Genomic DNA, 26,292 nt, shown 5'->3' with positions numbered 1-26,292 from the left:
GAATACCATCACATGTCACAGGATTTTTATTGTTTGGTTCTGTCTTCATTGATGTCAGTGCTTTGACCCTTACAGTGCTATACTCCTAACAAAGCTTTTCATGAAATTTTTCTGATCCCAATGGTTATATTTTTTGAAGTTATCAGCTGTTTCTCTTTGTTGAAAGATGAACTGGTTGTTGCTATCTCATTGTTTACTGGCATACATTAGTGTCAAGTGAGACCTCAAGTAGAGTGCGCGCAGAGTAACATGGCCGGCAGATGCACAATCGGCAGGGCACGTGTGAGGAGAGCGGTAATGGTGGTGGGTACAGGCAGGCGCTGTAGGGGAAATTCCGAGCGCTGGAGGAGAGCTGCAGTTCTGAAATGAAGCTGAAGCTCACATTTTTTTTTGTAAATATTAAGTGGAGCCTTTCCATGCCCACACTTGTATGGTGACCATTAAACAGTTCTGTCACCTTTGCTTTGGTTAGTATCCCAAAGGAATTCCGCTCAAAATACAGCAAAAGCAGCGATTTAATTTCGCCTTGCTTGTTAACCGTTTATAACTTTCAGAGAAGCGTTATGAACGGCGAATTTTAAGTAAAACCCACACATTTTACTTGTTGTCATGTTAAAATTTCCTTCTTCTGCCACAACACAGCTGAGTTTATACAGTGTCACCTCAGCAACATGTTGTGTAGACGTAATTGCGAGAGAATACTGAAACAGTGATTTGTTAAGTTTACTAAATGAGGAACTGAGGAAAAGTAAGCTCAATAATTGATGAAAAAGCACGCCCTCGGTACAAAAATAAATGTGTTATGTCTTCAATAATGTTGTTCTAAAATCCGTAGCATCTCCCTCGTTTCACCAGCTATCTATGACGCTAAAAATCACATTCTTTCATCAAAAGGGTCTATAGTTAGTGGAATAACACGATAGATAACGAAGTTTTGCATACTAACCATAAGGCAAAATGCTCTCCTGTTTACGTGCAATCATTTGTCAAAATCTCATTTTAAGATTTCAGACCGTTTATGAAATATGGGAAATGCGGATATTTCACTCTGGCTTCATCGCAGGCGTAAACGACTGTAAATGAGTGTGGTACATCAGATCAGTTTTCTCGAGATTGGTGACACAGGCCTGCACCCGAGTCTAAAGCACAATTCAGTATGTTAGCTAAATTTCATATGCAGCAACATATTATGTTATATGCACCAAAAGCAAAATCATAGCGATCACTATTTACCAGTGCAACCTTTTTCGAATTTGATGCAGTCTCTTACTTACATGCAAATATCACAATAACTATGACCATTAACGAAATGATAGGTACATCATAATGAAGTTGACATACAAAGCTATGAGCAATGGAAAAATGCATTTTTTTGCAGAACTGTTTCTCTAAACCTGTGTGCCAAAGATTCAGGGCGTGCGCCTAGATTGTCGTCACCGACCTGCCCAGAGCAGACAAAGACTGTTGGCCGCCCTTCCAACCAAATGAAGGAATTCACCCAGCGCTTTGGACGAAAGTTTGTCACTACGTGTCGGCCACCGTATCCTGTACAGAGTCTTATCTGGTGTTCAGCGACCGCGTAGGCCGTAGAGCAATGCTTTCGTACTGTCCTCATCGGAAAGCAAAATAGCTAACAACTTAACGAACAGAAAAATCGGTTTGTTGAAACTGAGTGAAGTTCTGGTTAACACCTAACATCCTTCAAATTTCATTGACCTATATAGGTGTCTAGGGTTGAGTCGATATTAGTTGATCCATGACATTTGGAGAGGCTGGGCAGAGGAGCTTCGTAGCCCTACCTCAACCAATAACGTAACGTGACTTTGTAAACGTCTCTATGACAATGCGTGAATGTTTTCACAGCTCTTTAGATGGCTACTGTTTTCGGCTGCAGCCGTTAGTGCTTCACGGAAGAAAGCTGGCAGCAGCACTGTGAGCTGTGAGGAAAATTCTTAAACCGCCTCGAGGATAGACAGCGGCGGCTGCCGTTTAAGAGCACAAGAGCACGTGAACACCTTACTTTGGGGAACCTTGTGGAGTTGTTTATTTTTCTTTGAATGATGTTAAATGTAGCATAGATACGGGAATCTGAAACATACAGCACTTAAACATCCCATGCTGTGCTACATCACCACTCCTCTATACTCTGTGAAACTTGGCATCCCAGTTGCTAGCACATCTTCAGTTTGTATGATGTAATTGCCTTATGAGTGTGACCCACGCGAAAGACAGGTTGTGGCGTCTAAGTCACAGCACAAGACCCTGCAGGTCTTACGAGTGCCAGCAACCATCTATGGTGGGGGACGAGTAAAACAAGTTTTGCATCAACCCGGTTCCCAGAACTCCTGAAGATAGACGTTGACTGTAGATATTGTATCACAGACACAGTCCCTTTGACTGTTCAGAGATGCCACTAAACCCGCCCAAAGATGTAAACAACCATGCATGAGGAGCGCCTATGAGACCTAGGGGGTGCGACAGCCGATCAGTTCCAGTCATTCCACCAGGAAGGAGGTATACAGCTCGTGTTGTATGTAGTTCAACCATGCCTTGACAGTCAATACCGCGGTTCGATCGCGTCCGCTTTGTTACTTTATGCCAGGAAGGGCTCTCAACAAGGGAAGTGTCGATGCGCCTTGGAGTGAACCAAAGCGATGCTGTTCGGACACGGAGGAGATACAGAGAGACAGGAACTGTTGATGACATGCCTCGCTCAGGCCGCCGAGGGCTACTACTGCAGTGGATGACCGCTGCCTACGGATTATGGCTCGGAGGAACCCTGACAGCAACGCCACGATGTTGAATAATGCTTTTCGTGCAGCCACAGGACGTCGTGTTACAATTCAAACTGTGCGCAATAGGCTGCATGATGCGCAATCTCACTCCCGACGTCCATGGCGAGGTCCATCTTTGCAGCCACGACACCATGCAGCTGGGTACAGGTGGGCCCAACAAAGTGCTGCATGGACCTCTCAGGATTGGCATCACGTTCTCTTCACCGATGAGTGTTGCATATGCCTCCAACCAGACAATCGTCGGATACGTGTTTGGAGGCAACCCGGCCAGGCTGTACGCTTTGCACACGCTGTCCAGCGAGTGCAGCCAGGTGGAGGTTCCCTGCTGTTTTGGAGTGGCATTATTTGGGGCCGGCATACGCCACTGGTGGTCATGGAAGACGCAGTAAAGGCTGCACAATACGCGAATGCCATCCTCCGACCGATAGTGCAACCATATCGACAGCATATTGGCGAGGCATTCGTCTTCATGGACGACAATTTGAGCCCCCATCGTGCACATCTTGTGAATGACTTCCTTCAGGATAACGACATCGCCCGCCTAGAGCGGCCAGCATGTTCTCCAGACATGAACCCTATCGAACATGCCCGGGATAGATTGAAAAGGGCTGTTTATGGACGACGTGACCCACCAACCACTCTGAGGGATCTACGCCGAATCGCCGTTGAGGAGTGGGACAATCTGGACCAACTTGTGGATAGTATGCCACGACGAATACAGGCATGCACCAATGCAAGAGGATGTGGTACTGGGTATTGGAAGTATTGGTGTGTACAGTAATCTAGACCACCACCTCTGAAGGTCTCGCTGTATGGTGGTACAACATGCAATGTGTGGTTTTCACAAGCAATAAGAAGGGCGGAGATGATGTTTATGTCGACCTCTATTTCAGTTTTCTGTACAGGTTCCAGAACTCTCGCAAGCGAGGTGATGCAAAACTTTTTTTGATGTGTGTATTTCAGATGAGTTTTAATAATTCTTGAGTGCATGTTTAAATGCATGCACGTTCTCGATAGCACACGACAAATTTAAGACCTTTAGTGGGCATCATTTCAATTAAATATTAATTTCCTGTGGGTTGTGCACAAAGCTAAGCATTCGCGAAATGTGGTGACAAGCTGACAAGACATCACAAGTTCGTTGCAGGGCCCAAATGTCTCGTTGTACCTGCTTATGTTTCAAATACAAACTAGCCCTAACCAGTCACCTACAAGTTTACATCAATAGATGGTAGCACACTACAGCAGACTTTTATCCCCATTCGCTTGGCATAAATCTCACTAGATGATAGCACACTCGTCAGATATGCCATTTCACTCACTATACCACAAAATTAGATCATGTGTCAGTGTATGTTATAATTGTGCTAATCGAAAAACCCATTTTGTGGGATTCTGAATGAGTTACAGCATGTTAAGTTTTGGATTTTATCATACAGTTATCCATTTGTATTTCTAAGAGGAGAGTGCACCGGTTTAGAGGGTTTCTTTCACATTTAGTCAAGCGAACATGTTGACAGATATTACTACTTGAATTTAATGATTTCTACAAACGGCAATTTGTGTTTCAAGTTGGTTGTTTACTGCGCAGGAATGAGCTTTCGTGTGCAGTGTCAACATGAACTCTGTTGAATCTCTTGTAAGTGCTGACAGAAAAGTACACTGATCAGATAGAACATTATGACCGTCGTCCTTGCTGTCATTGTGTAGAATAGTGAAGGCGCGCGATCTATCTGAGTTTGACCGAGGGCAAATTATGATGGCCCGGAGGCTCAGCACGAGCATTTCAGAAACTGAACGACTTGTTGGGTACTTGAGGAGTGCTGTGGTGAGTGTCTTCAACACTTGAGGAAACCAAGGTGAAACCATGGCCAGACGTCGTGGGGTTGGCTGGCCATTCCTCATCACAGATGGCGGAACTAACTTCAGACTTCAATGCTGCGCAGAGTACAAGTGTATCTGAACACACAGTGCACCAGACACTCCTAATGATGGGCTTCCACAATTGACAACCCATGTATGTGCCAATGTTAACACCACAACATCGGCAACTACAACTGAAATGGGTACATGACCATTGGCACTCGACGCTGGCGCAGTGGCAGAGAGTTGTATGGTCTGATGAATACTGATACGTCCACATCATGCCCATGGGAGGGTGCGAATCCGTCATTTTCCAAGGGAACAGCTCCTTGGCACTTGCACTGCGGGACAGAGAGAAGCTGGCGGCGGCTCCGTTATGCTCTGTGGAACATTCACATGGGCATCCGTATGTCCAGTGGAACTCGTACAAGGTACCATGACAGCCAAGGAGTATCGTTCACTGGTTGCAGACTACGTACATCCCATCATGACGATCATGTTTCCCGACGGCAGTGGCATTTTTCAGCAGGATAATGCGACATGTCACAAGGCCAGGAATGTGATGTCGTGGTTCGAGGAACACAGTGGCGAGTTCCAAATGATGTGCTGGTCCCCCAAATCGCCAGATCGGGAAACATGATCGTCATGAAGCGATGTACGTAGTCTGCAACCAGTGAACGATACTCCTTGGCCACCATGGTATTGTACGAGTTACACTGGACATATGGATACCCAAGTGAATGTTCCACAGAGCATGGATCACTGCCGATCGAACATATCTGGTATGTGATTGAACTTGGCGTCAGACTTCTTGGCTCTCCTGCCCGGAATTTGCGGACTTGTGTGGCAAGGCCTCATTACCTCCACGCCACGACGCATAACTGCTATTATCCGTGCCACAGTTGGACATACCAGCTGTTAGGTAGTTGGTTATAATGTTCTGGCTGATCTGTTAAGTGCTGAAGGTGCAATGTTCTTAAAGTACTCTCATCGGGAAGAGACTTTCAAGAACATGCCATCACCCAGCACAACGGAAATCCGTGCTCACTACTCTTGTCTGCAGAGCTCATGACATATGCGACAAGGACGGTTTATCTACTGAGATTCAGAACCTGAAGAAAACTTTGCAGAAGAATGGATACACCGAAACGCAGATTAGACACGCTCTCAAGATGAGCAAGAAGAAGAAGGAGAAGGACCTTCAGGAAGAAGAGAACAATAAAGGTCTGGCGTTCCTCCCGTACGCTGGGCCGCCCACGGTCAAGATTGCCAGGATACTGGAGAAGAACAACATAAAAACCATCTTCCATCCTCCAGCAAAAATCAGAAATATGCTGGGCTCAATGAAGGACAACCTGGGTCTAAGAACACCGAGTGTCTACAGTATTTCCTGTGAATTTGGGAAACAATATATGGGACAGACACAGCGCTGCGTAACACATCGCATCTCTGAACATGTGAGAAGCGTCTACCACGGACAAAAAGAAAAATCCGCGGTAGCGGAGCACAGCCTCAGTGAAAAACACACGTTTCAACTTGAAGAAACCAAGAGACTGTGTAGAGCGAAAGGTTTCTGGGACTCTATTATTAAAGAGGCAGTGGAGATACGGATCAGTGATAACCTGGTCAATCGGGGTAGTGGATTCCAATTCAGCAACGCGTGGAACACAACATTATCGAGAATGAGACGAGAGCGCACCGATGGAGGCAGGTCGGTGGCGGCGGATGGAATAAACAGGTCGCACCGAGACGAGACGCCAGGAACCGGCGCCCGCGGCCCCCCCCCCCCCCCCCCCAACACCACCACGCACCACCGCGCCGATTCCACTCGCGTCTGATTGGTCCGACCGGCGCCGAGGATGCAGAGAAGCTCGTAGTCCAGCGGATATGAAGTTCTGGACGGGACGTTAACCCGACACTTCGCCTGAAGATGGCAAGTAAGAAACTTGCTGAAACGTTGCTGGAGAACAACACATTGACTCGGCTGTCAATCCGAGAAGATTTTATCATCGAGATTCGCCGAGAAAGCCTGCATTCTCATATAATTTATTACCTGATGTTTTTTGCACTGCACCGCTACGTGGACTACCCCTGAAGTATAGACTACCCGTTTTGCGCCCCCACTTCAACACCTGATGTGCTGCCCTGGGGAAAGTAAGCATTAATGGCTTGCTCTTGCTACATGTCCTTGGAGGTACTAACCAACCTAAAAATATATTACTCGTAATAGATATAATTATTGCTCTGCAAATGAAGTAAATGCCGTTTTAATGTGTTCAGTACACTGTTCACAGTCACCAAGAAATATATCTACACTTGCGCCCGTTACACCCCGTATATGCAGTGTGGATCACAATTAGCCGCGATAAACTGACATATTGAACTACCGTCCTGGTTAGTAAAAATCTGATACTGCTCATTTTGGATTTCACCATCTTGGGATGCAGACAAGGAAGGAAAATCAAACAAGCAGAAGAGCACTACAAGTTTCGCAAGCTACACTCTTCACTGAGTGTGGCGCACCGAACCTCAGACTGCTTCTGCCAGTGGAGTGGTCACGAGACAGGCACCCTATAAACAATCTGCGTGGCGACTATTACCAGAAATGACGTCCATATCTCAATCACTATCAATTTTTTTCGTACCGAAAGACATTAATGTATGGTTATTTTACGTGATGTCGAATTCAAAAGGAACAATATGAAAAAAACAATATTTCTCCCCGCTGCGTTTTCCTACGTGGGCGACGGATGGAACATACAGTGTTATTTATGAACAGCTCTAGGGTTTCAGAAGACAATTGAAAAAAAAAAAAAACCTACTAGACATGCAGAAAACAGACACATACCAGTGGACAGGACATCTCTAAGTTTTTAACTCACGTTACAAGTACCCAATATGGGCACCGTTTGTGACGTGGCGAACGTCAATACGTGCATACTTGTTCGGGAAGGCGTGACAGCAGCCTGCTTTGTAAATCTGTTAGGTGGGTTGCCTACCTACAGGCGTGAGCTAATTCGATGTTGCAATAAGGAGCAGAGCAAAGGATGAAAACGGAACTTGAAGACAGTACAATCTACAGGTGCAAGCTGTAATTATAAGAATTCTGAATGTAATAGCAGGATTTCCTCTACCAGTTGGACACTGATGCATAGTAATAACATGCAGCAAATTCGCACTGGTTCTCTGATAATCTATCGTGAGACACAAACGTCCCACTGGTAGCGAAGGTGTTAGGTAGTCTACCTGAACAGAAATTTTTGGAAATATATTCACATAACTAACAGAGGTAAACAGACTGTGTATTTCATTTGACTCCTTTTTTTGGTTGATTTACTCACAATTTTTATTATCATTTTATCAATTGTCTTTCGCATAACCCATTTTTTGGGTTTGTTATTCATTACGATGCGACAGTGGTGTCTTACATTAACAAATAATGGATCTTCCATCACTGTATGTCTAGTATCAAAATATTTCTGCAGAAATTATTATGACACTTTTTCTGCTTGCGTTGAGTCGGCAGCTGAGATGTCAACAGTGCATTTTGCAATGAATTAACAGCTAGAGTGATAGGAATATTACCAAATATCTTCCCCTCTTTCTGGTATTAAATATGAGTAAGAAACCGAGTCGGGTGATCGGAAAGCGCCCAATGAGCTTTTAGGCTTACATCCGCCAAACAAACTATCTAGCGAGGTTGAAGATACCTGTTACGGATGTATGAACATTCCAGACGGAAAAAGTTAATATGTAGGCCTAACGGCAACGGTATGAGAAATTATTCAAAGTGCCTCGAGTTATGGTGTCATTTACTTTGAGGATACAATCCAGAAGAAACATGCCGGCGCTCGATTGGAAAGTGCTTCGGGGGACAAGTGTGAGCTTTACGAATTTGTATCAAAAAAATGTAAAAGAAATATGGAAGTCCGCCAATGTTATGCTGATTTTTGCAATTCATAGGTTATAGTTAAAAGTAACTATTTTTTGGCCAAATACCACCAATTTTAGCCGGCGGCTGTGGTCGAGCGGTTCTAGGCGCTTCAGTCCGGAACCACGCGGCTGCTACGGTCGCAGGTTCAAATCCTGCCTCGGGCATGGATGTGTGTGATGTCCTTAGGTTGGTTAGGTTTAAGTAGTTCTAAGTCTAGGGGACTGAAAACCTCAGATGCTAAGTCCCATAGAGCTTAGAGCCATCTAAACACCAATTTTTGCAATAACACAATAAAAACTAAAATGCTGTTCAATCTTTTGAGTAGATGTCTTCCAAGAGAAACTGTTGCAGGCCCAAACCCAAATATTCAGCAGTCGGTTTCAAAAGTAGGTAAACGACAACTCCCAAGAAAGAGTTAAAGGTGAGGAAGAAGGAAAAACTAAACGCTACAAAAAAGCTGTCGCTGACAAAAGGTGCAACGAACTCATTGTTCGTTTTCAAACCATACAAAAGGGCATAAGAATAATAACTGAAAACAGTAGTTGAGCTCCTTGTATAGATATGTTTAAAACACTGAGGATCTAAATTACACCATGTGATTACATTTACCTGTCAATTGGCACATCAAAAATAACATTAATAATTTTTGCACAAACAGCTCTGTTCTTGGCTACAGAATGAGAGCTAGACTGAACATACGTTTACCAAGAAAGAATAAACATAAAACTCAAAACATCATTTTCTACAAAGGAATAAAACTGTACAATGACTCGCTCAAGGAAATTAAATAAATTACTAAAACAAATCATATTTTAAAACAGTCAAAAAGCACCTGCTAACCAATAAATTCTATACACTGAAGGGCTACTTTTTTCTTTTTCTTTCGTGGAAAAGCTTAATCCCACAGCTATGCAATGCATAATACTAATACACTACACTCTTTCTGAGATCAACATTTCCCTCGTTATAGAGGGATGCTGACTCAGTTTTTTTCAGGCTAGCAAATGAGAAGTTGCTGTACAGAAAATGGAAACAGACATAGCCGCTATGACTCTGAAATCAGCTGATAGCGTGTGTAGTGTTACGGAACAATATGTGTATAGTGTGCGTAGTGTGTGTAGTGACTGAGGGTGAGAAGTGAATGTACAGTGTAGCACTAATCTTTTATATTGTTAAATAGCTTCTTTGTAAAACAGAAGTGTACACTGGGGATGACCCAAATGAGGCAGCACTGTTTTGCACTGACTGGTCTTGCATTAGGGAGCGTGGAGGCTCCATTTTTCATCTGGGTTTTCCGTGGTTACTCTAAAATATTTCAGGCAGATTCCGGAATGGTTCCTAGTATCAGGCCACGGTCGACTAGCTGTCCTATCCTTGTCGAACTAGGCCTGTAAATATACAAATGCCTGTATATATGAATTATATTATTTTTGATTTTCTTAAATTGTAGTAGCAAGGCATACCCAATAACTACATTTACATCTATATCTAAATCTACTTGGACACTCCGCAAATCACACGTAAGTGCCTGGCAGAGGTTCATCGACCCACCTTTACAATCATTCTCTATTATTTCAATCTCGAATAGCTCAAGGGAAGAACGATCACCTGTATCTTTCCGTGCGAGCTCTGATTTCCCTTATTTTATTATGATAATCGTTTCTCCCTCTGTAGGTCAGCGTCAACAAAATACTTTCGCATTCGGAGGAGAAAGTTGGTGATTGAAATTTCGTGAGAAGATTCCACCGCAACGAAAAACGCTTTTGCTCTAATAACGTCCACCCCAAATCCTGTATCATTTCACTGACACTCTCTTCCCTACTCCGCGGGAATACAAAACGTGCTGCTCTTCTTTGAACTTTCTCTATGTACTCCGTGAATCCTATCTGGTATGGATCACAGTGCGCGCAGCAGTACTCCAAAAGAGGACGGACAAGCTTAGTGTAGGTACATTTTCTAAGTGTCCTGCCAATAAAACGCAGTCTTTGGTTAGCCTTCCGCACAACATTTTTCCAACTTGAGTTGTTAGTAGCTGTAATTCCTATGTATGTAGTTGAATTTGCGGCATTTAAATTTCATTGATTTATCGTGTAACCGAAGTTTAACGAGTTCCTTTTTAGCACTCAAGTGGATGGTCTCAGACTTTTCGTTATTTAGGGTCAACTGCCAATTTTCGCACCGTACAGATATCTTTTCTACATTGTTTAGCAATTTGTTTTGATCTTCTGACGATTTTACTAGACGATAAACGACAGCATCATCTGTAAACAGCCTAAGACGGCTGCTCAGGTTGTCTCCTAAATCGTTTATATATATAAGGAACAGCATAGGGCCTATAACACTACCTTGGGGAACGCCAGAAATCACTTCTCTTTTGCTTGATGACTTTCCGTCAGTTATTACGAACTGAGACTCTCTGACAGAAAATAACGAATCCGGTCACGTAACTGAGACGACATTCCATAAGCACGCGATTTCACTACGAGTCGCTTGGGTGGTACAGTGTCAAAAGCCTTGTGGAAATCTAGAAATACGGAACGATTCCATGTAAAAGTGATCAACAGATGAATAAAACTACTGCTGCTACTAGTACTACTACAACTGCTAATTTTTATATGATATATGAGTGATACATTTTTATAACTAAGAATATTAGGGTGCAGCACTCAAAAATCTTAGACCCAACTGTTAGAATAGGAGCACAAGCTCAGGTTGAGAAGGGATAGAGAAGGAAAGTGGCCGTCTCCTTTTCGAAGGAAGCATCCGGATGGCAGGTTGGGACTTGAAATACCACCCCCCCTCCCCACCCCCACCTCCCCACCGTCTCAAATAGGAGTCCAGTGTTTCACCCAATGCACAACTGCGCACGACCTGCTTTAGAAACAGGGCAAAACTTCGGTGATGATAATGATAATGGAGTAGTGTGGGATCGACTTACTTGTAGAGCACGTCCTCGGCGTTCTTCATGTTGCGGAAGTACTCGTGCGTGTCTGAGTTCATCACGACCGTGTAGTTGATGCGGCTCTGGCGCGCCAGCTGCTCCAGGGATTGGACCGGCGACTGCGGGAGAAGAACACAACGCGTGTGCTTCGCTTGGTGTCCAGTTCACAGCAAAACGTCTGAATACTCTACTACATGTACGCAGGGAGAAACTGTAGAACATTGTAGGCATGGCAGCCGGCAACAACATCGAGGTGCGTGTAATACAGTTACATAAATATCGTCCATCTTTTTCCAAAATATTTGGAAAAGCAATGTACTCGATAATAGTCTCATATTTAACGAAACAATTTATTTAGAATTTCACAATTTCGATTCTAGAAAGATTGCTCGACTGAGATTGCCATTTATGCATTTAATCATTAAACATCACAAGCCTTAAGTAACAAAATATCGCCCGCCTGTATTTTTTGTGAGCTTTCAAAGGTGTACGTCATGTAATACCCTCCGAAAAACTCAGTTTTTATAGAACTGGTGGCTTTACACACACCTGGTTTGACTCACACTTAAACATAATGCAAAGAATTATGCTGAATAATCTATAGGACATGCAGCTAGCTAACTAACAGAGATGTGTCATTGAATTCTTCACTGATGAACAAATTGTGTCAACCAAGATCCATTGGCTCGTCCTTGAAGATACGTTCTTGGAATTTCAACAGCCGACCTCCCCGTGAAGCAAAACGCCACTCTCATAGTTTCTGCCGACTAAACAATCCCGCAACGAAACGCGAGGTACTACTGTTTAATCACCTTGGCAATGGTCACCAACAGATGAACAATATCCAACAATCAGTCGAACAGGTGTTTCTATATAAATTCTATTCCAGATGCACTCCTTAAAAGTCAGCGGTGCTCGCGCAATACTATGAACAGCAAGCCGGCTAAAACCATAAACTGATACACACACACGCACACACACACACACACACACACACACACACACACATTTATATATATATATATATATATATATATGTATATATATATATATATATATGTGTGTGTGTGTGTGTGTGTGTGTGTGTGTGTGTGTGCGTGTGTGTATCAGTTTATGGTTTTAGCCGGCTTGCGTTATGGAATTCACAGTTTCAACAAAGCGATGTCACAGAATTTCAAGTGCCAGGCATAGGGAGGATAAAAATGCGGTATTTTACGTAACCCACCAAATAAAAGTGACAAGGTGTGAGGCCTGGAGACCTGGGAGGCCGCCGGCGATGAAGTTCATATTCAGCTCCTACACTTTCAATTCAACGTCCTGGAATGGTGTCATTCAGGTAACTTCCGGCGTGCTTAGCGGAATTGTCTTAGCACGTCCGCGTTTTTATCCCCCCTTATGCCTGACACCTTTTACATTCTGCGACACCGCACTGTTGAAACTGTGAATTCGACGAGAGATCAGCTGCTTCATGTGCGTCAGGAAATGAGCCGCCATTTCCATAATTGTCATGTAACACATGGTGCTCGCAATGAATGAATGAATTTGAACTTTTCTCTTTCCGGGAACGTTGAAATTGTGTTCCTATCTTATAGCTATTCAAAAAGAAGTAACAAATTTAAAACATTTATTGGTTCCAAACTGCAAAAGATAGGAACACAATTTCAACGTTCCCGGAAAGAGAAAAGTTCAAATTCATTCATTCATTGCGAACACCATGTGTTACATGACAATTATGGAAATGGCGGCTCATTTCCTGACGCACATGAAGCAGCTGATCTCTCGTCGAATTCACAGTTTCAACAGTGCGGTGTCGCAGAATGTAAAAGGTGTCAGGCATAAGGGGGGATAAAAACGCGGACGTGCTAAGACAATTCCGCTAAGCACGCCGAAAGTTACCTGAATGACACCATTCCAGGACGTTGAATTGAAAGAGGAGGAGCTGAATATGAACTTCATCGCCGGCGGCCTCCCAGGTCTCCAGGCCTCACACCTTGTCACTTTTATTTGGTGGGATACGTAAAATACCGCATTTTTATCCTCCCTATGCCTGGCACTTGAAATTCTGTGACATCGCTTTGTTGAAACTGTGAATTCCATAACGAGAGACCAGCTGCTTCGTGTGTGGCAGGAAATGAGCCAACGTTTCGTAATTTGTCGTGTAACACATGGTGCTCACATTGAATGCAGAAAAAATTTAACTTTCTCTTTTCAGGAACGTTGGAATTCTGTTTCTATCTTTTGTAGTTTGGGAGCAATAAATGTTCGAAGTTTGCTTTTTTTTTTCAAAAGCCCTGTATATCATTAACAAAGCTGTTAACGATGAACACTAACTTTGTTAATGAAACCAACAAAAATCGGTAAAAACACGCAATATATGCATGTGACACACCGTTATGTAGCTCTTCATATTCTGTAGGGAATCTACATCTACATCTACATCCATACTCCGCAAGCCACCAGATGGTGTGTGGCGGAGGGTACCCTGAGTACCTCTATCGGTTCTCCCTTCTATTCCAGTCTCGTATTGTTCGTGGAAAGAAGGAGTGTTGGTATGCTTCTGTGTGGGCTCTAATCTTTCTGATTTTATCCTCAGGAGGGAGCAATATACTGCTTGACTCTTCGGTGAAGGTATGTTCTCGAAACTTTAACAAAAGCCCGTACCGAACTACTGAGCGTCTCTCCTGCAGAGTCTTCCACTGGAGTTTACCTATCATCTCCGTAACGCTTTCGCGATTACTAAATGATCCTGTAACGAAGCGCGCTGCTCTCCGTTGGATCTTCTCTATCTCTTCTATCAACGCTATCTGGTACGGATCCCACACTGCTGAGCAGTATTCAAGCAGTGGGCGAACAAGCGTACTGTAACCTACTTCCTTTGTTTTCGGATTGCATTTGCTTAGGATTCTTCCAATGAATCTCAGTCTGGCATCTGCTTTAGCGACGATCAACTTTATATGATCATTCCATTTTAAATCATTCCTAATGCGTACTCCCAGATAATTTATGGAATTAACTGCTTCCAGTTGATGACCTGCTATTTTGTAGCTAAATGATAAGGGAACTATCTTTCTGTGTATTCGCAGCACATTACACTTGTCTACATTGAGATTCAATTGCCATTCCATGCACCATGCGTCAATTCGCTACAGATCCTCCTGCATTTCAGTACAATTTTCCATTGTTACAACCTCTCGATACACCATAGCATCATCTGCAAAAAGCCTCACTGAACTTCCGATGTCATCCACAAGGTCATTTATGTATATTGTGAATAGCAACGGTCCTATGACACTCCCATACGGCACACCTGAAATCACTCTTACTTCGGAAGACTTCTCTTCATTGAGAATGACATGCTGCGTTCTGTTATCTAAGAACTCTTCAATCCAATCACACAATTGGTCTGATAGTCCGTATGCTCTTACTTTGTTCATTAAACGACTGTGGGGAACTGTATCGAACGCCTTGCGGAAATCAAGATGTTTCTATTATTTTTAAACAAATAGTTATAAATTATTCATTGAGCAAGTTTAAAACCGAGGCCAAAACAAATATTTCTTCAGATATACACAAACGATTATCGCCAGCATGAGAGAGCTCTTCCATTATCCCATCAATCCACATGTTTATTTAAAGGCTTTTTTGTAACTTAATATGACTTAGATTATCATTTGACTTACATAGGACTGCAGCGCCAACGTGAATAGAGTTGCTGTAGTGATTCATTTTAGTGCAATTCCATTTGTGGTGTACAAATCTGAATAGAGCCAGTTAATATTGCTATGTTTAAAATTGAATAATGGTGTTGCTAATCAACTAGGAGAATTAGCTGTATATATTTGAAATGTGTAAGTGTTATAATATGTCGAGTCTTACAAATAATGGTCAAACTGTAAATTGTTGTATCGAGTATCGAGTAAGGTAGTAGTCACATGGCCAAGGTTTATATAAACAAAGCAAGTGGTGCTCGTCTCGTCTTCGTCGTTTAGTCAGTGAGGCTGGTCTTGGTAAGATATTTGAAGAGACTGTGCGGCCAGAGAGCTCCTTGGGTTTAAGTGTGGTAATTCGGACTTGGTAATATTTTCGGTGTCGATCATTTCGGAACTTAGAAGTATTTTGGAACTCTGAGTGTTAATGAACAGCCGGCCGGTGTGGCCGAGCGGTTCTAGGCGCTTCAGTCTGGAACCGCGCGACCGCTACGGTCGCAGGTTCGAATCCTGCCTCGGGCATGGATGTGTGTGATGTCCTTAGGTTAGTTAGGTTTAAGTAGTTCTAAGTTCTAGGGGACTGATGACCTCAGATGTTAAGTCCCATAGTGCTCAGAGCTATTTGAACCATTTTTGTTAATGAACATAGGTTCACAGTTGGGTTCTCAGTGAGTGAGTATTTCCCGACTGCGGTAAATTTATACTGTGTAATGACTTGCAAGCGGATATTGCGCATTGTGATTTTCTCTGCAGTTTTAGTTACTTTGCTCCTCGGCTCCAAGACTTCAGTTCGCATTCGTTACTGCCTGTGAACGTTCTGCTTGCACTGCAGATTAATCATTTCATGCTGTTCTGAAGTTGCAGGGTGAGTCACTAACTATTGCCACGAAGAATAACTCCGAAAGTATGATAGGAGCTGAAAAGTTTGTGGGACAAAAGTTGTATGGGACATCGGGGACCATAATATGACGTTGTTTTTTTGCTGCTAGGCGGGGTCGCGTCAGAGATATGAAGGTCAACTTTGCTTTTTAAATGGGATGCTATAGTTTGGTATTTATTTTCTCATAGCGGCTATCGAGACGAATAAAATGATGCGCAACAGCAAGGTCTTTGAAAGTCAACGGAGGTCAAAAAGGTGGCATGAACGTCCATTTACAGAAGGTGTTCGAAGTGATGACCATTAGTATCATTGCAGTGCTGCAATCTTCTTATCATGGATTGAGTGGTATTCCTTATCACATCGGCACTTATCGAAGCACATGCTCTGACAATTCTCTCTCGCATATCTTCAGGTGTAGTCGGAACGTCTTTATAAACAATGTCTTTTACGAATCCCCATAAGAAAAAAATCTAGAGGCGTCAAGTCTGGCGAACGAGGTGGCCACGACACATCTCCTCCGCGTCCAATCCAACGATTTAGGAATTGTCTCTGCAACTCATTTCTAGCCATCAGCGAAAAATGTGCCGGACACCCATCGTGTTGATACCGCATCCTGTTCCTAAGGTATTTCTTCCAATAACAGACTTAATGTTTCTTGCAGGAATGTGGTGTACTTTCTTTCTTCGATGAAATAAGGTCCTATAATTCTGTCCTCGAGAATCCCACACCATACATCCACCGACCAAGGAGCCAATATGGATTTTCAGTTGCCCAATAATGCATGTTATGCAAATTAACATTTCCATGGTTCGTGAATGAAGCTCCGTCAGCAAATAAAAACAAATTAATAAATGTGTCGTTCCTCTGAATCTGAAGTTGAGCCCATCGACAGAATTCAATGCGACGCATACAATCTGTACCAGTTAATTCTTGGTGGAGACTAAGATGGTTAGGATGATATCTATGGCGATGCAGAACAACACTATTCTGGCTCATGACAGATTCCCTTGCGATTTGACGCGAACTAACACAAGGACCTCGAATAACAGTGACAAGAGTACCAATGTCCGTTTTCTCGTTAGTAACTTTCCTTTGCCGGATATGTTTCCGATACGTTAAAGATCCAGCTGTTCTCAATTTATCATACACATATTTAAATGTAAGACGTGTAGGGTGAGTACCTTGAGGATATCTTTCAGCGTATAAGTCTCTAGCTCTCACTGAATTTCGTTGGCGTTCTCCGTAAATGAAAAGCATATCGACTTGTTCTTCGAAGGACTACATCATCCACATTCGCTTGATTCGACGATACTAGTCCTACCATTCCTATTAGTGTCGTATTGCGAAACCGTCGAATGGTGTTTGCATGTCAATGGCACGTTAGATGGATAGTATTTTAGTTGACTAAGCTTCAGAGTGAAACTAGTCCTTACATCTGTAAAGGATGAGCCAGACAGTAAGAGATTTTACTTTATTATATGAACTTTCAAACGGTGACTTCATTTTTCCATTGCGGCCAAGCCACGGCCGGCAGTGTTAGCTGCCTGTAAATTCTTTCGTCCCACAGTCTAATAACAGGAAGTCAGCACCAGCGAAGGGCACCTTGTTCACGCGCCTCTCTCATGTGCTTACGAGGTAACGCCGCCCGAGGCGTCGTTGAGAAGGGACTGCTCTGGAAAGTTCCATGCCGCCCGCACGGTTTGCTCGGTCCTGACCAATCAGGGCGGAGGAAGCCGCGTGGTGCGTCGAACATACCCGGCCTCCCGTCGCCCGGCTCGCTCTCTTGTATTCTTGCTCACCCGCGAGTCGGATGCGCGCCCTGTAGCATTGAACATCTCCCGCTTCTCCCGGTGCTGCGGCACTGTGGACTTAGTTTTGGTAGACAACAACTTTCGGTAGCTTCGCGAACAATGTTCGCCAAATTGTAAGCTCTGGCTCACCCTCACCTCCCTAGGCCTATGTATCCCCTTTCAAATGCTTTAGCCAATAAATGTCCTTTCTCTACAAATTACCCTATTATTCCACTACGCCCACCGCCTGCCTATACGCGCCATCCTGTACAATCATTTAAAATTATTTAATTTTTTCCTGTTGATTAAATTGTTCCGGATGAAATTAACACGTAACTAATTAAGCTGGTGTACCGTTGGGTGTGCAAACTTGAGGATCAAAGTTCGCTTAGTAGTATGCGAAGAAGAAAGGAACATTGCCAGTTTAAGCGAGTGATTGTATTTCGTTTTACTGAAAAGGTGTGGTGTTATACACTAATTAAAAATCACATGAATCTCACACTTAAGCACGTATTCAGCCATTTACCTGTACGGGAAATTAGTTAAGTTGTGCATAAAATTACGTTACCGACTGCACACATAGAGGCATAGCGGTATTACTCCTGGCACCATGGTACGGGATGCAACGTCAGTGATAAGTGGGCTCATACTGGAAAGTTCTTTGTAAATTTCACTACATTTTGTAATCACTGAAATAACATATTCTCTCTCAGTCCGTGAAGTTTTATTTAGTTTCCCACAACTGTCGATGTAGTCCCATTAAGAAAGAATTGTTGAGGTCTACAGGAGTTGGACAAAAATATGAAAACACGGCGAGAAATGCATGCCTGGACATAAATGCAAATACCAACCAAGCCTGTTGTATTTGACCACGGCCGGGCGCTGTGGCCGAGCGGTTCTAGGCGCTTCAGTCTGGAACCGCGCGACCGCTACAGTCTCAGGTTCGAATCCTGCCTCGGGCATGGATGTGTGTGATGTACATAGGTTAGTTAGGGTTAAGTAGTTCTAAGTTCTAGGGGACTGATGACCTCAGATGTTAAGTCCCATAGTGCTCAGAGCCATATTTGACCACGAACGGTACCTCTGAAATGTCCTCAATACGTTGCAACTGTGAATCATGGTCAGAACAATGTTCCGAGTAGTTGTGAGCGCGCTACGTCGGAGGTAACTGAATTGGAATGTGGGAAAATGGTTGGTGCTCGTATGGTGGGTTCTTCTGCAACCAAGATAGCCGAGGTGTTTGGTATTTCCGGAGCCACATTCCGCTAAGTCACAACGCGGACGGATGTATGTGTTGAGTGGTCGTGACAGATGATAAGTGAAGAGGAATGTGATGAAAAATAAGAGAGCGACAGCTGCAAAAGTCACGCCAGAACTGAATGTCACACTCACGAACCCAGTCGGCATCAAAACAACACGAAGGGAACTCCATAAGCAGGGCATTGCAGGGCGAAATGTAATTCCAAAACCATCAATCTGTGATACAAATGCCCATAACAGAAAAGGTGGTGCCGAAGCCATAAAACCTGGACTGTGCAGCAATGGGAGAAATCATTTGATCGGATGAGTCTTGATTCACACTATTTTCAACTTCTGGCCAAGTCTACATTGAAGAGTGAAACATGGCGGGGGTTCCGTGATGATCTGGGCAGCCATATCGCAGCATTCCATGGTTCCCTTGGGTATTCCGCAAGACTGCATTATAGTCAAAGTTTATGGAATATTTTGGCTAATCACGTCTAAGCCACTGTGAAATGTTTGTTCTCCAATGGCGATTCTATGTTCCAAGACGACCGGGCCCCTGTTCACACATCTCACACCGCCCAGGGCTGGTTTTGTGAGCACGAGAATGATCCGTCACATCTTCCCTGGCCACCAAAGTCAGCAGACTTCAAATTATTGAGCCTTCGTGGTCTACTTTGGAGATAGGTCTGCGTGGTCGCTACCGACCTCTATCATCGTTACTTGAAGTTTCCATTATTTTACAGGAAGAATGGTACAAGATCCCTTGAAAACTACGAAAGACCTGTATTTCTCCAGTCCAAGAAGACCGGAAGCTCTTTTGAATGGCACCCGTTTTCCTACACAGTATTAGGCAGGGTGCTGTGTTGTGTTTTTGATGTGCCCATATTTTTGTCCACCCCCTGTACCTGTTAGAAAGCCTTGAATCCAGTCACAAATTTAGTACGATACTAGCTACTGTCACATTCTATTCACAAAAAGACGGTGTGAAACTTATGAAATGGCTTCAGGAAGACAGGGGACGCGGTACCAACCTGATCGCCACCACGTTTCACCGTATAGTAGAGTAACACCAGTGCTAGGGTGGACGTACCTTCATCCTCTCGACGGTGAGGAAGGCCGCCAGGTTGGCGGTGAAGGTGGCCAGCATGAGCACCACGAAGAGCCAGTAGGCGGCCACCAGCGTGCGGCCGGATAGCGCTTTGGGCGCCTCGCCGCCCCCTTGCGGAGTGAATGACGTCAGCGCGAACCAGAAGCTCTCCTTCAGCGTGAATTCTCTGCAACGGAACGTCACGTGCGGGTTACCTACAAGTAAAGTACGAACTGCGCTGGACAAAACGTTAGTCACTGCCTTAAAAAAGCGCAGAGTTCACTTTGGAGCATTGTAGACGATGTTGAACTGGTATCAGTCACGTGACCATCTTCCGCTGACGGGCGCTTTGCCACTGTATTGGTACGTGCCAATTGGTTCCAAGGAATCAGGGCAGGGAGACACAGGAGGTGGATAAAAATACGGGAACACCAAACACGCGACACATTAGCTTGCCTAATACTGTGCAGGACAACCATAGGCATTCGAAACAGATCCTAGCCGTCTCGTAATGGATAAACAGAGATCCAGTATAGTTTTCAAGAGAATCTTGTAACATTCTTCCCGAAAAACAGGGGCAAGTTCAGGTAATGATAATGGAGCTGTACAGCGATCAGACACCGTTCTCTCCAAAGCAGACCACAAAGCCTCAATCATATTGAGATCTGGTGTCTGTCGTGGCCAGGGGAGATGCGGCAATTCATCCTCGAGCTCACAGAATCAGTCCTGGTCGATGCGAAACGTGTGGACAGAGGTTCTTGGGCCAAAGCATCACGATTACAAACATTGTAGCGTGGGATGGATTTGATCAGCCAAAATAGTCGCATAATCCTCGGCAGTAATGCAGACACGTAGAGCAACCATAGGGCTCATAGAACACCGTGATTTCGCTGCCCAAATCACCACTGAACCCCCATTGTGTGTCACTGTTGGGACGTAGAATTGGCCAGAAGTTAAAAACAGTATGGAACAAGACCCATCAGGGCAAATGGCAGTCTTCCCTTGTCTGCAGTCCAGGTCTACGCCTTCGGCATCACTTTTTCCTGTTTCGGATATTTTCATTACCGATGAGTGGTTTTGGAATTCCAGCTAGTCCTTCCAAGGGGCGTTAAACCAAATCTTCCTACCTTTTTTTTCTACCAAGTCCTGCAATTCGCTGCTAATGGAGCTCCCTTCGTGTGAGGTCAGATTCGGTGAACGCGGTGGCCATGCAGTTGGCGCATTTCGGTTCAAAAAATGGTTCAAATGGCTCTGAGCACTATGGGACTTAACTTCTAAGGTCGTCAGTCCCCTAGAACTTAGAACTACTTAAACCTAACTAACGTAAGGACATCACACACATCCATGCCCGAGGCAGGATTCGAACCTGCGATCGTAGCGGTCGCGCGTTTCCACACTGTAGCACCTAGAACCGCTCTTCCACTCGGGCCGGCGCGCATTTCGGCTCACCCATTTACGAGCTAGCCTATCAGCGTCTTTTACTTCATGCACCATTGTACACTTGTATGGTTTCAGATGCAACCATTTCCTTAACACACACCAAACAGTCACAAGTGAGAACCCCAGCTGTCGAGAAAGACGTCGGGTCGATTTTGCAGAGCTGTCCACGAAGATTTGTCTCACTTGTTCTTTTCCGTCGTCAGACGCATGTGAACTACCCGATGAGTTGTTATGTCTTACCGAACATCAAGTTTCAATGAAACATGTACGCCAGTCATAAATAAAACACCCACTTGAAGGATCTTTACCATACTCTGTAGGAAAATTAAGTTGCAATGTTGCTGCAGACTTCGATTCTTCAAACCAAAACACACAGCGAGCAGCTCGGGACAAGTAAAGGCAGCCATGTTTGCTGCACTACCGATAACGCTTGCACTGGCCCACCCTCTGGACTAGCGTCCCGCCTGAGTGTAAACTTCATCTATTTTCCTTCAAGATGACACCAAGACCAAGTCTATGAGGCGTGTGAATATGTTTGTGCGCATTTTCAAAGTTGTACAGTCCTTGGTGATACGTCTTGGGCTAATATCTTGTTTGGTTGAAACTTCCTGGCGGATTAAAACTGTATGTCGGACCGAGACTCGAACTCGGGACCTTTGCCTTTTGCGGGCAAGTGCTGTACCAACTGACCTACCCAAGCACAACTCACGAGCATTCCTCACAGCCTTACTTCGACCAGTACCTCGTCTCCTACCTTCCAAACTTCACAGAAGCTCCCCTTAAAAACTGCAGTTTCATATCAGCGCACACTCCGCTGCAGAGTGAAAATCTCAGTCTGGAAACATCCCCCAGGTTGTGGCAAAGCCATGTCTCCGCAATATCCTTTCTTCCAGAAGTACAAGGTTCGCAGGAGAGCTTCTGTGAAGTTTGGAAGGTAGGAAACGATGTAGTGGTGGAAGTAAAGCTTTGGGGACGGGTCCTGAGACGTGCTTGGGTAGCTCAGATGGCGCCGGCACGTTAGCTCAGCGCTTTCAGTCAGAGACCTGGCTGGTCTCTGTCACACAAAAACTAAGTGAAAGGATCGACAACGAAATTCAATGGATGTCATGTGACGTCCGCTACGACCAAATACAACGAACAACAACGAACAAAATGAAAAAAAAAATGGTAGAGCACTTGCCCGCGAAAGGCAAAGGTCACGAATTCGAGTCTCGGTCCAGCACACAGTTTTAATCATCTGCCAGAAAGTTTCATATCAGCGTACACTCCGCTGCAGGGTGATGTTTGATTTTTGCAACTGAAATAGTAGTTAAAACTTGAAAATTCATGTTCAGAATATAACACAAACACCGAGATCGATTTCATTGAACTGTTAAAAACAAGAACGTTAGATCATGTTTGTACAATATATGATCATAACATTAAAATTTTAATATATAAGAATTGTATTCATTTTGAAAACGTACGATATGTTTCTCACAAGAAAACTGAGGAGGGAGGTGGTTGCCAGGTGCGTTGAGAAACAGGCATATTTTGTAATTTCTGGGTACCTATATTACAGTGTTGTGTAATGTTAGCGCTTATGTTGGAACTTTAGTGGTTTTTCATATACCGGGTGTCTGTCCTAAGAGTCGTTAGGTGCATTTTTCTGCTATTTCGGAGGATATTTGCAACTCAGTTTTTCCATTTGCATTTCAGCCCAAAGAATCACTGGCTGTCACGTCTTCCATGCCAAGCCCAGTGGCAGTCTCAGACCACTCCCCTTGATCCTTGCTGTCAACATTCTTAAAACTTGGCATTGTGCCCTTAAAAAAATCGGAATTTCATTATTGCAGTACAGTTTACAGGGGTTTACGAAAACAACGAAACACCGCGACAAAGGCGTACTTGAACGTACACTATGTGATCAAATGTATCCGGACACTCCCAAAAACATACCTTTTTCATATTAGGTGCATTGTGCTGCCACCTATTGACAGGTAGTCCGTATCAGTGACCTCAGTAGTCATTATACATCGTGAGAGAGCAGGATGGGGCGCTCCGCAGAACTCACGGACTACGAACGTCGTCAGGTGATTGGGTGTCACTTGTGTCATACGTCTGCATGCGAGATTTCCACACTATTAAACATCCCTAGGCTCACTGTTTCCGATATGATAGTGAAGTGGAAACGTGAACGGACACGTACAGCACAAAAGCGCAAAAGGCCGACCTCGTCCGTTGACTGATAGAGACCGCCGACAGTTCAAGAGGTTCGTAATGTGTAATAGGCAGACATCTATCCAGACCATCACACAGGAATTCCAAACTGCATCAGGATCCACTACAAGTACAATGACAGTTAGGTGGGAGGTGAGAAAACCTGGATTTCATCGTTGAGCGGTTGCTCATAAGCCACACATCACGCCGGTAAATGTCAAACGCGCCTCGGTTGATGTAAGGAGCGTAAACACTGGACGATTAAACAGTGGGGAAAACGTTGTGCGGTGTGACGAATCACGGTACACAATTTGGTGACCCGATGGCAGGGTGTGGTTATGGCGAATGCCTGGTGAACGTCTTCTGCCAGCGTGTGTAGTGCCAACAGTAAAATTCGGAGGCAGTGGTGTTATGGTGTGGTCGTGTTTTTCATGGAGGGGGCTTGCTCCACTTATTGTTTTGCGTGGCACTATATAGTAGGCCCGTGCTGTGGCACGGGCCTACTATATTGATGTTTTAAGCACCTTCTTGCTTCCCACTGTTGTAGAGCAATTCGGGGATGGCGATTGAATCTTTCAACATGATAGAGCACCTGTTCATAATGCACGGCCTGTGGCGGAGTGGTTACACGACAGTAGCATCCCTGTAATGGCTGGCCTGCACAGAGTCCTGACCTGAATCCTATAGAACTTCTCTGGGATGTTTTGGAACGCCGACTTCGTGCCAGGCCTCACCGATCGACATCGAAACTTTCCTCTGTGGAGCACTCCGTGATGAGTGGGCTGCCATTCTCCAGGAAACCTTCCAGCACCTGGTTGACCGTATGCCTGCGAGAGTGGAAGTTGTCATCAAGGCTAAGGGTGGACCAACATGTTGAATTCCAGAATTACCGATGGAGAGCGCCACGAATTTGTAAGTCATTTTCAGCCAGGTGTCCGCATACTTTTGATCACATATTGTAAATGCAGTCTTTAACTAAGATTGCAGGTTGCACTGTTGTATTTGACTACGAAAAACATCTTGAAATGTCCTCAATACGTTGTAAGGAACAGTCGTGGTCACAACGGTGTGCTGTGAAGTTGCGAGTAAGTGCGTTATGTCGGAGCTAAGTGAATCCGAAAGTGAACAAATGCTTGATAAGCGTACGGTGGCTACTTTCGTAACAAACGTAGCCGAAGTACTTGGAGTTTCAAGAGGCATACAGGGCAAGCGGGAAAACATCATCCGGTGAATCACAATGCGTGTGTGTTGAGTGATCGTGACGGACAGTTATTTAAGAGGATTGAGACGAAAAGTAAGAGGACTGCAGCTGCAAAAGTCTCTACAGAACTTAACGTCGCTCTCGTGAATTCTATCAGCACCAAAACAACACTAAGGGAACTCCAAAAGCAGGGCATTGGGGCGAGCTGGAATTCCAAAACCGCTCATCGGTGTTGCAAACGCCTTTAACAGGGAAACGTGGAGCCGAAACCATAAAGCCTGGTGTGTGTAGCAAGAGTGCCATTTGGTCGAAAGAGTCTTATTTCGCAAGGTTTCCAATCTGGCCTCGTTCACATCCCAAGAGCGGTGCATGGCTGGGGTTCGGTGCTGATTTGGGAGGCCGCATCGTTGTTTTCAATAGGCCCTGTGGTTACTTAGTAAGGCTTATACACTAAATGAATTGTCAGTAAATCAAAGTTGTTCTTGTATATTATCATTCGGTGCATCTTAGAAAGTAAATACACTACTGGCCTTTAAAATTGCTGCACCACGAAGATGACGTGCTACAGACGTGAAATTTAGTAGTGTACACTAGTGGCCATTAAAATTGCTACACCACGAAGATGACGTCCTACATACGCGAAATTTAACCGACAGGAAGAAGATGCTGTGACACGCAAATGATTAGCTTTTCAGAGCATTCACACAAGGTTGGCGCCGGTCGCGACACCTACAACGAGCTGACATGAGGAAAGTTTGAAACCTATTTCTCATACACAAACAGCAGTTGACCGGCATTGCCGGGTGAATCGGTGTTATGATGCCTCGTGTAAGGAGGAGAAATGCGTACCATCACGTTTCCGACTTTGATAAACGTCGGATTGTAACCTATCGCGATTGCGGTTTATCGTATCGCGACATGGCTGCTCGCGTTGGTCGAGATCCAATTACTGTTAGCAGAATATGGAATCGGTGGGTTCAGGAGGGTAATACGGATCGCCGTGCTGGATCCCAAAGGCCTCGTATCACTAGCAGTCAAAATGACAGGCATCTTATCCGCACGGCTGTAACGGATCGTGCAGCCACGTCTCGACCCCTGAGTCAGCAGATGAGGACGTTTGCAACACAACAACCATCTGTACGAACAGTTCGACGACGTTTGCAGCAGCATGGACTATCATCTCGGAGACCATGGCTGCGGTTACCCTTGA

The 26,292-nt window shown here is 44.4% G+C and overlaps 1 protein-coding gene across 1 annotated transcript in view; it reads right to left on the bottom strand.

Moving 5' to 3' along the window:
- The window catches only part of LOC126459712 (ionotropic receptor 25a-like), a 281,856-nt gene that overhangs the window by 27,062 nt on the left and 228,502 nt on the right, over positions 1-26,292 (bottom strand). Inside the window, exons 12-13 of the mRNA XM_050095879.1 lie at positions 20,246-20,429; positions 11,531-11,652 (exon numbers count right to left, since the gene is read on the bottom strand). Coding sequence (XP_049951836.1) covers positions 11,531-11,652; positions 20,246-20,429 — 306 coding nt within the window. The remainder of the gene's footprint in view (positions 1-11,530; positions 11,653-20,245; positions 20,430-26,292) is intronic.

Source organism: Schistocerca serialis, chromosome 1 (assembly GCF_023864345.2).
Source record: "Schistocerca serialis cubense isolate TAMUIC-IGC-003099 chromosome 1, iqSchSeri2.2, whole genome shotgun sequence".
Lineage (NCBI taxonomy): Eukaryota > Metazoa > Arthropoda > Insecta > Orthoptera > Acrididae > Schistocerca > Schistocerca serialis.
Note: the sequence above shows the minus strand (reverse complement) of the source record. Positions and strands in the feature narration are given on the sequence as shown.